The 11,466-nt window shown below is 51.2% G+C and overlaps 1 protein-coding gene across 1 annotated transcript; it reads left to right on the top strand.

Annotated features, from left to right (window-relative positions):
- Positions 1–7,273: 7,273 nt before the first annotated feature.
- Positions 7,274–11,466, top strand: LOC103174301 (zinc-binding protein A33-like). Its single transcript, XM_042345237.1, has 6 exons — positions 7,274–7,897; positions 7,982–8,077; positions 8,348–8,578; positions 8,766–8,788; positions 8,885–9,000; positions 10,843–11,466. The coding sequence occupies exons 1-6, from the start codon at positions 7,487–7,489 to the stop codon at positions 11,367–11,369; spliced, it is 1,404 nt and encodes a 467-aa protein (XP_042201171.1). The 5' UTR covers positions 7,274–7,486; the 3' UTR covers positions 11,370–11,466.

Raw genomic sequence — 11,466 nt, 5'->3', positions numbered from 1 at the left:
GGGTGCGGGGGCTGGGGTGCGGGGACTGGGGGTGCGGGGGGCTGGGGTGCGGGGGACTGGGGGTGCGGGGGACTGGGGTGTGGGGGGCTGGGGTGCGGGGGCGCTCGGGTTGCGGGGGGTGCGGTGGGTTGGGATCTATCGTCCGAGGTTTGGCCCTGACCACCCGGGAATCTTTATCTCTACGCGTTGATCGCTTTCGCTGTATCTCTCCCTTTATGTGTACTTCCGCATCTCTCACTCTCTGCGTCTCTGCGTCTGAACCGCTCTCTCTCTCTCTCGTGTGTGTGTGTGTGTATCGTCTCCTACTCTATTTGTGTTTCTATATTTCTCTCTGTATCTCTTTCTCTCAAAATATACATATATTTATATATATCTCTGTATCTCTCTATATATATATCTCTGTATCTCTCTCTCTCTCTCTCTATATATATATATATATCCGTATCTCTCTCTCTCTCTATATATATATCTGTATCTCTCTCTATATATATATATATCTCTGTATCTCTCTCTCTCTATATAAATATATCTCTGTATCTCTCTCTTTCTCTCTCTATCTCTCTCTCTCTCTCTCTCTCTCTATATATATATATATATATATATATATCGGTGTCTCTCTGTGTGTGTGTATCACTCACCATCGTCACTCTCTATTTGTTTTTGTATATTTCTCTCTGTATCTCTTTCCCTCTCTTTATATATATATCTGTATATTTCTCTCTCTCTCTGTATATACATATATATATATATCTGCATCTCTCTCTCTCTCTCTCTCTCTGTGTCTGTGTGTGTGTGTATCACTCGCCATTACTTCTGTCTCTCGGTATCTGTTTGTGTCAGCCCCCCGCACCCCCAGTCCCCCGCACCCCAGCCCCCGGTACCCCAGGCCCCCAGAACCCCAGCCCCCCACACCCCAGTCCCCCGCACACCCAGTCCCCCGCACCCAGCCTCCCGCACCCCCAGCCCCCGCACCCCAGCTCCCGCACCCCAGCCCCCCGCACCCCAGCCCCCCGCACCCCAACCTCCCGCACCCCGAGCTCCGAAACCCGCCCATAACTCCGAGCCTCGCTCACTGTCCCAAGCCCCGCCCACTGCCACGAGCCCCGCCCACTGCCCCGATCCCGGACCACTGCCCCGAGCCCCGCCCACTGTCACAAGCCCCGCCCAGAGCCCCGCCCACAGCCCGGAGCCCCGCCCATTTACCGAAAGCTGATTTCGACTAATTAAGGGTCGGGCCGGTGTTGGGCAAACAACAACATAAAAAAAATCATAGTTTCCTCCTCAAACTAATTTAAAATATCTTTTTTAAAAGAGCGGACGGACTGCGTTCGGCCAACAGTCTGACTTCGGATCAATGACATTGAGTATTTGTTAAAGGCCATAAACATTGAGCATTGCCTCAGATGCACAGTATTCAGACACTGACTCAAACTGCAGAGAAACAAAGAAGACCACAGGATCACGTGGTCCTAAAGCTGTCAATCAGACAGACAAATAGCGACAAATTAAACGACAACAGATAACACAGAACATTCATGAAACTGAGCCAAACTCGATAGTAACCCTAACCCCTAACCTCTAAACCCCAACCCTAACCCCTAACCTCTAAACCCTAACCCCTAACCCATAACCCTAACCCTAACAGTGAGTGTGGGGGAAGATTGGAGTGTCGAGTGGGGAGGAAGAGTAGAGTGGTTGCGGGGGTCAGAGTGGGGTGTAGAGTGGGGAGGGAGAGTATAGGGGAGTAGGTCTGCGGAGTGGGGTGTAGTGTGGGGAGGGAGAGTATAGGGGAGTAGGTTTGCGGAGTGGGGTGTAGTGTGGGGAGGGAGAGTATAGGGGAGTAGGTGGGCGGAGTGGGGTGTAGTGTGGGGAGGTAGAGCAGAGGGTTTTGCGGTGGCAGAATGGGGTGTAGAGTTGGGAGGGAGTGTAGAGGGGGGTGAGTGGGCAGAGTGGGGTGTAGTGTGGGGAGGAAGAGTAGTGGGGGGTGCGGGGGCAGAGTGGGGTGTAGTGTGGGGAGGGAGAGTAGAGGGGGTGCGGGGGCAGAGTGGGGTGTAGTGTGGGGAGGGAGAGTAGAGGGGGTGCGGTGGCAGAGTGGGGTGCAGATTGGGGATGGGGAGTAGAAAGGGGTGGGGGAATAGATTAGAGTGGTTGGGGGGGTGAATGTAGAGGGGGTGTGGCTGCCGAGTGGGGGGGGGGGTCGAGGAGTAGATCAGAGCGGGGAAGTTTGGGAGAAGAGGAGGTGGGGTGTACAGTACAGGGTGGGTTGTGGCCAGAGAAATGGGGGTACGGGAGAGTGTAGAGGGGGTGTGGGCTGGAGTGTGGGAGTCGGTTGGGGGTGTGTGTGGGGTGGCAGTGTGTGGGGAGGGGCTGAGGGGTGAGACAGAGAGACAAGCAGCAGGTGTAGTGACTGGCTTTGGGGCTGAACCAGTAGATCAGCAGCTCGGAGAGAGCCAAGGCCAGGAGTCCAGCCCCACCGTCACCTGGACACAGGGTCAGGGAATCAGCCTCGTGTCACCCTGTGACTGTGTCTCTCTGCCTGTGTGTGTCTCTGTAGCTCTGTCTGTGTCTGGGTCTCTGTCTCTCTGTCTGTCTGTACCTGTGTCTGTGTCTCTCTGTCTGTGTGCGTCTCTGTAGCTCTGTCTGTGTCTGGGTCTCTGTCTCTCTGTCTGTCTGTACCTGTGTCTGTGTCTCTCTGTCTGTGTGCGTCTCTGTAGCTCTGTCTGTGTCGGGGTCTGTGTCTCCCTGTCTATCTGTACCTGCGTCTGTGTCTCTCTGTGTGTCTGTACCTGTGTATGAGTCTCTCTGTGTGACTGTGCCTATGTTTGTGTCTCTTTGTGTATGTGTACCTGTGTGTGTATCCCTTTGTGTCTGTACCTGTTTGTGTGTCTCTCTGTGTCCGTGGACCTGTGTGTGTGTCTCACTGTGTGTCTGGACCTGTGTGTGGTCTCACTGTGTGTCTGTACCTGTGCCTTTGTCTCTCTGTGTGTCTGTACCGGTGTCTGTCTCTCTGTGTGTCTGTACGTGTGTCTGTCTCTCTCTGTATGTCTGGACCTGTTTCTGTGTCTCTCTTTGTGTCTGTACCTGTGTCTGTGACTCTCTGTGTGTCAGTAGCTGTAGCTGTGTCTCTCTGTGTGTCTGTACCTGTGTATGTGTCTCTTTGTGTATCTGTACCTGTGTGTGTGTGTCTCCCTTTGTGTCTGTACCTGTTTGTGTGTCTTTCTGTGTGTCTGGACCTGTGTGTGTGTCTCACTGTGTGTGTGTGTGCCCGTGCGTGTCTCTCTCTGCCTCTGTATGTCTCTCTCTGTCTGTGTCTCTCTGTACGTCTGTACCTGTGTGTGTCTCTCTGCCTGTGTTTATCTCTGCAGTGCTGTCTGTGTCTGCCCGTGTGTGTCTCTCTATCTCTCTGCCCGTCTGTGTCTCTCTCTCTGTCTGTCTGTGCGCCTCCGGTGACTGATCGACACTCTCAGGTCCTGCCGATGAGCCGGGCCGGGCTGTGCCGCTATCAGCAGTGAGTGCCCCAGGATACTGTGATCCCTCCGGGCTCAGGAACCGGGGACGAGAGACCGTCACAGAGGCTCCATTCCCACACTCGTTGACAAGCTGCAAGTCAAGTCCACTGAGACCCTGTTAACCTGCCCTCAAGGAGTAGAAGGGATTTTACTAAGACAATTGTGGGATGTTACATAGAACAGCAAAGTGCTACAGCCCTTTAATATTCCTTTATTGGAACACACGTTAACATAAAGTACATATTTATACACCTCAACTACACAACAGCCGTCAGGACAGATCTTGCAATGTATGTTTTACCTTTTGACAATGTTCTTGAGTGTTGGTCAAAGGTTTCTTTGATAACAAGGAAGGGAGAGCAATACAAGTTAATAATTATTTCATTAAAACTGGTACTTTTCGAACTTGTATCCCTTTTACGAGCTGTTTAATGAATTATTGGAAACATGGTGCGGTCTTATATATCACCTGTTGTCTCAGTGTTTCTCAGCTCCTCTTGATTTATTGTGTATCAGCAATAGGAGAAGCTGCTCTGTGGAGCTGTCTGGTTTATGCCAAACATGTCACCTTGTTGCCAGTTCAGCTCCAAGCAGAACCCACTAACCTCCCACCCACAGTGGGAAAAGGCACATTCAAAGACAAATGGCTTATGACAGTCGAGATGGAGGGAGGAAAGTGAAGGGATTCAAGATAACGATATAGGAACCGGGAGCAAGTTGACATTCTCCACGTCCACCACCGGGTCCACCCTACCATCGACCATTGAGACTTGATCTTCTCTACCCCCACCATCTGTAACTCTATCCCACAGTCGCTTCATATCACTACTTTCCTCACCTCCTGCAAGACCAGTCTCAAGACATTCCTCTTTGACCAAACATGCCTTTGGCCAACTTCTTATCCCTACAATCACAGCCTTCCATCTCTCCTGATCCCACCTCCAGCTCGTATCCAAATCCCCGACTGTCCAGTGCCTTGGAACGTCCTCCTGACATGAAAGGCCCAGATGAATGTAATTTGCTGTTTCAGAGCAGGGGATGGTATGACAGTTTGACGGGGGTCTGAAGCGGGAAACGAAAGGGTTTCAGTTGATTTCGATACCCTCTCACTCATTTTGATATCAGTTCATGCCCTCGCACCTCCCAACCGCTCCTGCCTTCTGAGACCCCACTCCACCACTCAATGACTCTGTCCAGATGGCTCCAACCTCCTGTTTGTCTCTTGTACTATCCGATCACCATCAGGGTCTTGCTTTCATTCACTAAGATACCCAATTCCGAACGTATCTTCCCCAATGGCTTTAACTAGTTCCCTCTTTCCCCACCTTCAAATCCCGCCAGAGATTCCATGTTTCATCATGTTTATGGTCACAACCCCATCCCTGTCCTCCAGGCTAACAGTCAGACTCCACCACTGTCAAGAGCTCTGGTTTACTACCCCGCATAAAGGGCGCTGTGTAAAGGCAACTTTTTCTTGTTGACTTGCTCCATACGATCAAGATTGAATCGGAAACGAAGAGACATCAGAATAACACTTGATAGATTTACACAAACTGATTTTTATGCACAAATAGTTATTGTTGTTCAATAAAAATAATGATCTATAATCTTCTCATGTAAACGATAATAGTCAATCTCTTTCTCTCTCTCTCGATCTGTAGACATGCACCCACACAGCACCCATATCGTTTTTTGGCGAGAGCCTTGGCTTAGGGGAACCTTGAGTTTGATTTGGGGTAACATATGGGAATATAGCAAAGTATCCAGTTCAAATCATAGGTGTTACCTTTGTGAAGTTATTTGTACAAATGTAATCGGTTTTTGAATTATAATTTACGTCTGAGAAGCTTTCCCGCTGCGTGTCCAACCAAGACCAACCTATCAGCTCGTGAAGGCTTTGCCTCCAGGGATAACAGTTGCTGAATGGGAGAAATCACTGCCTCCATATACTTTTCAGCCCTGCCGGGTCCTGTCGATGAGACAGCCTGGGCTGTGTTGACATCAGCAGTGCCCTGGGACAGTGTGGACCAACCTGGCGCAGGAACCGTACTGGAGACGATCCCAGAGGTCTGGCTCGATTCCTGAATTCCTAGATAGAGAGATCTGAATCATTTAGATGTGATGCTGGAGCTCAGGAGAATGGCACAGAGGGTATTGGAAAATCAAAGTGGGATGTGACAATCGATATATTTGTCTTATTGGTGTAGACGTGGAATCTGGGCCATCGGTTCTGATCACAAGAGTGATCAAACTGTACACGCTACTGATTTTATATGGCATCGTTTAGCTGGTGGCAATAATCTTGAATGTTGAGTCAAATATTTCTTTGTTAACCAGGTAATGAGAGCAAAACAAAAAAAAAATATTTGATTAGATCTGGTCATTTTCAGTCTTGCAACACATTTACAAGCTGTTTAATGACTTACAGGAAACAAGGTGTGATCTGGCATATCACTGCTGTGTCAATGTTTCTCAGCTCGTCGTGATTTATTGTGTATCAGCAATAGGAGAAGCTGCTCTGTGGAGCTGTCTGGTTTATGCCGAACATGACACCTTGGGGCCAGTTCAGCTCCAAGCAGCTAACCTCCCACCCTCAGTGGGCAAAGGCACATTCAAAGACAAGTTGACGGTGACATTATAGAGGGATGGAGGAAAGTGAAGGGATTAAAGAGAAGAATACAGGAGCTGGGAGCAAATTGGATGAAAGTTCTCCATTAACTGTGGGGAGAGAATGAGGATGTAGAGTTAAACAAGAAAGGAAGGGGTTGAAGGTCATAGGAACCCAGCAGATAGATAGGTACAGAGTGTGGTGGGGGGAGTGTGGGTCGGGGGCGGTGGTGCACATTATGTGTGTGTGTGGGGAGGGGGTGGTGAAGGGAAAAGAGACCATTGAAGGTTAGAACTGCGATTATAAAGCACAAGTCATCATTTTATTAAAAAATCAATGTGAATCCTGGTGTGTTGCGGAAGAAAGGAGGTGGGGGGTTGTCGCTTGGGGTAGGGGAGATTGTGTGGTGGGAGAGGGAGATTGTGTGAGGGGAGATTTAATGGTGGGAGGGGAGAGATTGTGTGTGGAGGGCGGAGATTGTGACCGGTGGGTGGGCGGTAATGAAAGGGAAGTGAACTTGTGGCAGATGTGGGAATGAGGAGATCTTCTAAAAGTTTTGATTAATCAGAAGATATCAATCAGGAGAGTAAATGCCCAGGAGGCCCCTCCCCGATAGGGAATATCCAAATGTTCAGGAGACAGATCGGGATTATTGCTCTCAGGGTCTATTCCTGGTTCCATATTTACTGGTATTCTTAACTTCTCCCTCTGACTCCTCACCCTGATTGGACCAGTTGTTTGGTGAACTTTGGTCCATTTCCACATCAATCATTTCCTTAGTCCAAATCTTGGTGGTTGCTCAGAATCCTGAATCCCCACGTGAGGCCGTGTGGATCAGAGTGAAGTGAACTCTGTCACAGGGCGGGACACACACAGCATAAATACCCGGAGCCTGATGGAGTTGGGAACAGATAGACTCCGGGTGACCAGGACTTCTAGACATCAGGTTCAGGCTCTGACCGAGAAGCTAAACTGCGTCATTTGTCTGGAATTCTTTAAGGTTCCCGTTTGCCTCGATTGCGGCCACAAATATTGTCGGTCCTGTATCACCGGAAGCTGGGAAAAGCAGGGAAAATCCTCCCGTCCAGAATATCGCCAAGTTACTGCAAAGAGGAACCTCAAGGTTAATTGGGTTCAGGCCAAAATGCTGTACAAAATGGGGCTCCCCCCGACCGCGGCAAAAACGGTGACCCTCTGAGGATCTGTCGGTTGACGGATTGATGAGGAGGGAAACCTCAGCGGGTTTCACAATCAGCGGGTTTCACAAGAAGAGACTTGAGGAGGGTTTATCCGCCCAGTGACTGGGAGCCGCCCACACACTCGCACTGAAAACAAAACCAGTTTCAAGCAGCAGTTGCTGAGGATCGAAATGGCTTCCAGACTCCAGGCTGAGAGCTTGACCGAGGAGCTAAACTGTGCCATTTGTCTGGAGTTCTTCACTGATCCTGTTAGTCTGGACTGCGGCCACAACCTCAGTCGCTCCTGTGTCGCCTGGAGCTGGGAAAAGCAGGAGAAAAACTCCTGTCCGGTGTGTCGCCAAGTTACTGTGGAGAGGAACCTCCAGGTCAATGGGGCTCTGGCCAAAATGGTGGAAAAAGCTCGTGAATCCAGTCTGAACCCGATACAGATGGCAGTTAAACGTCGGTTTGAGAAACACGGGGAGGACCTGAAGCTGTTCTGTGAAGATGACAAGAAATTGATCTGTTACACTTGCAGAGATGCGAAAGAGCACAAAGGTCACAGCTTTCAGCCCATTGACGAAGCGGCTGAAATCTACAAGGTACCGAGACCCTCACGAGGGATTCATTCAGTTTCCACGTCAGGTTTTCCCCTCAAACACTGTTATTCTGTGCCTTTATTCCAGGATCAAGTGAAGTCCTCCATAGCTTCTCTCACACAGAGGAAGGAAACTGCTCTACAAATTGAAGCCAAACAGAGAGAAAAGATTTCACAAGTTAAGGTAAGTTGTGTCGGGGCTGATGTCTGTCAGTGTGTCTCTGGTTACTGTGTGTACACGATGTCATGTCTCAGTGTCTCTGGTTACTGTGTGTACACGGTGGGATGTCTACGGTCTCTGGTTAATGTGTGTACACGGTTTGATGTCTCAGGTCTCTGGTTACTGTGTGTAACGGTGGGATGTCTCAGTGTCTCTGGTTACTGTGTGTACACGGTGGGATGTCTCAGGTCTCTGGTTACTGTGTGTAATGGTTGGATGTCCTGACATTTTCAGAAACAGGTGAAGAATGTGCAGACTCACGTCACGGCTGAGTTTGCTAAAATGCACCAGAGTCTGACTGACAGAGAGCAGCGAGTGATGGGGGATCTCAGACAGCGAGAGGAGGAGATTCTAAAGCGAATGGAGACAACTCTGCGAGAGATTCGGGGAAAGTTAGAGTCGGTGGAGCAAGAACTCTCCGAGTTACAGACACAGATGGGGAAAGACGCTCTCACCTTCCTGCAGGTAAAGAGATGACATTATAATGCAGTTCAGTCACAGTTACACACAGTCGGGAGCCGACAAACTAATTGTGATTAAAAAAGAGATCAGAGATTGAATTGGGATGTGGGAGACGCTGTACACATGTAATCTGCTGTTGTTGTTGGTGTCTCAGTGTGAGCTGATATCTGTCTCTGTTTGATTTCATTAGGAGGAATCTGCTGCCAACAGAAGGTATGGAATGACCTTTACCAAATATCCCAGAATTGAGCCAACAAACCTCCCACAAGGTGCAGTTTCACTCAATAATGTGATGAGGTCTTGTTTCAGGGTCAGTGACGAGGGCTTTGATCTGTCAATGTGTGAGGCTGAGCTGCCGGTGGCCAAGTACAAGTGGCCTTTGAAGAACACCGTCTGGAGAGAGATTATAGACAGCGTCAGTCCACGTACACGTCTTCCATTCTCACCCTGAAGCCGTGTCAATAGCCTTCCATTGACAACACATACCCCCACACACTTCCTCACACACACACACACAGACACCCTCACACACACACACACAAACACACACACCCCTCAGACACACGCCACTCAAACACACACCTCATACACACACCTCATGTCACACAACCCTCCCGCACACTCCCCTCACACAGGAGGCGAGAGCACAAGTCTGAGGAGGTGGAGCAGGAGGGAGTGCAGTCGAGGCTGAAGTGGCCAATGAGGACGAGGGGGTCGGAGCAGAGGCAGAGGGAGGCGAGGAGGGTGGAGGGGTCACAGATGAAGGTGGGGGAGGGTTTTGGGGGCAGTACATTAGGATGTTAGAGAGATGGGATGGATGGCGGAGGGTGAGGTGAAGGAAAGAGGGGAGTGAGCAGTGGAGGAGAGGGACAGGGCCAGTGACGCCCTGGAGATGAGGGCCACCCCACCACCATGACGGTTGGGGTGGGGGCCATGGTGGGAGGGGTAGCGGGAGTGTGGCCTCAGTGAGGGGGAAGGTGTCACCGGGGGTGAGCCATAATGTCAATGGCCTCACACCCACACACACACTCTCACACATCCCCTCACACAGCCCCCCACACACACCCACACACCGACTCACATACACCCTCACACACACCCACACACAGAGCCTCACACACCACCTCACACACCCCCTCACACACCCCCTCACACACAACCACACACAGACCCTCACACACACCCTCACGCAAACAACCTCATACGCACCCTCACACACACCCACACACAATCCCTCACACAGCCCCACACACACACCCTCATCCACACCCTCACACACACCCTCAAACACACCACACACAAACCCTCACACACAGTCACACACTCATAAACCCCCTCACACACAGAGACACACCCACACACACACCCACAGACACCCCCTCGCACACACCCTCACACAGACCCTCACACACACCCACGCACACCCCCACACACACCCCTTCACACACACCCTCACATACACCCTCACAGACACCCCCTCACATACCCTCCCACATGCTCCCTCACACACATCCCCTCACAAACACCCACACGCAGACCCTCACACACTCATAATCACCTCACACCCCCTCACACACAACCTCACAAACAACCACACACACAACCACACACACACCCTTACACTCACCCTCACACAGACCGTCACACAACCCCTCACACACCCCTCACACACACCATCACACACACCCACACACACTCATAAACCTCCTTACACACACCCACACACAGACCCTCACACACACACAGAACCTCACACACAGCCTGACACACCCCCTCATCCACACCCTCACACACAGCCTCACACACACCCACACACAAACCCTCACACACACACTCACACACTCATAAACCCCCTCACACACACCCTCACACACCCCCTCATTCCCCCCCCTCACAAACCCACACACATACCCTCACACACACCCTGACACACACCCACACACACCAACTCACGCACCTCTAAATCCCCTCACACACACCCTCACACACACCCTCACACAACCGACACACAGATCCTCAAACACGCACTCACACACACCCACACACATACACTCACACACCCACTCACACAATCCCCCTCACAGACACCCTCAGATACACACACTCACACCCCCCCACACCCTCCGCCTCACACAGCCCCTCACACGCCCCCTCACACAGACGGTGACCCTCGGGGCCGGATGGTGTCTCCGGGTGTAGATGTGTTCACACACCGTCTGAGCTCCAGACGTCCCCTCACTCCACGTTGTGTTGTGTCTCTCTCTCAGCTCCGCTCACTCTGACTCTGGATCCCGACACAGCGAACCCGTACCTCATCCTATCTGAGGACCTGACCAGCGTGAGATACGGAGACACACGGCAGCGGCTCCCGAACGGTCCCAAGAGGTTTGATCACTGTGTCTGTGTCCTGGCGTCTGAGGGCTTCACATCGGGGAGACATTACTGGGAGGTGCAGGTGGTCAACAAGACAGAGTGGGCAGTGGGATTGGCCCGAGAGTCCGTCAACAGGAAAGGAAAGATCATATATACACCAGAGGGAGGATTCTGGGTTTTGCGGCTGAGAAACGGGGATGAATATAAAGCTCTGACCTCTCCCTCCACTCTCCTGTCCCTGAGGGACAGACCCGGGAAGGTGGGAGTGTTCCTGGACTATGAGGGGGGAGAGGTGACCTTTTACAACGCCGATAACATGTCTCATCTCCACACTTTCACCGACACTTTCACTGAGAAGCTTTATCCTCTCTTCGGTCCCTGGGACGGTGACCCTCTGAGGATCTGTCGGGTGACGGATTGATGAGGAGGGAACCCTCAGCCGTGACCTGCGTTTGGCGGTGATGGCCACGAGGCTGAACCTTCATAGTCTGTGTCGCTGTACAATAAAGATTGTGGTT

This window comes from Callorhinchus milii, unplaced genomic scaffold (assembly GCF_018977255.1).
Source record: "Callorhinchus milii isolate IMCB2004 unplaced genomic scaffold, IMCB_Cmil_1.0 Scaffold36, whole genome shotgun sequence".
Classification (NCBI taxonomy): domain Eukaryota; kingdom Metazoa; phylum Chordata; class Chondrichthyes; order Chimaeriformes; family Callorhinchidae; genus Callorhinchus; species Callorhinchus milii.
The sequence above is the reverse complement of the archived record's forward strand: the minus strand, read 5'-3'. Positions and strand labels throughout refer to the sequence as shown.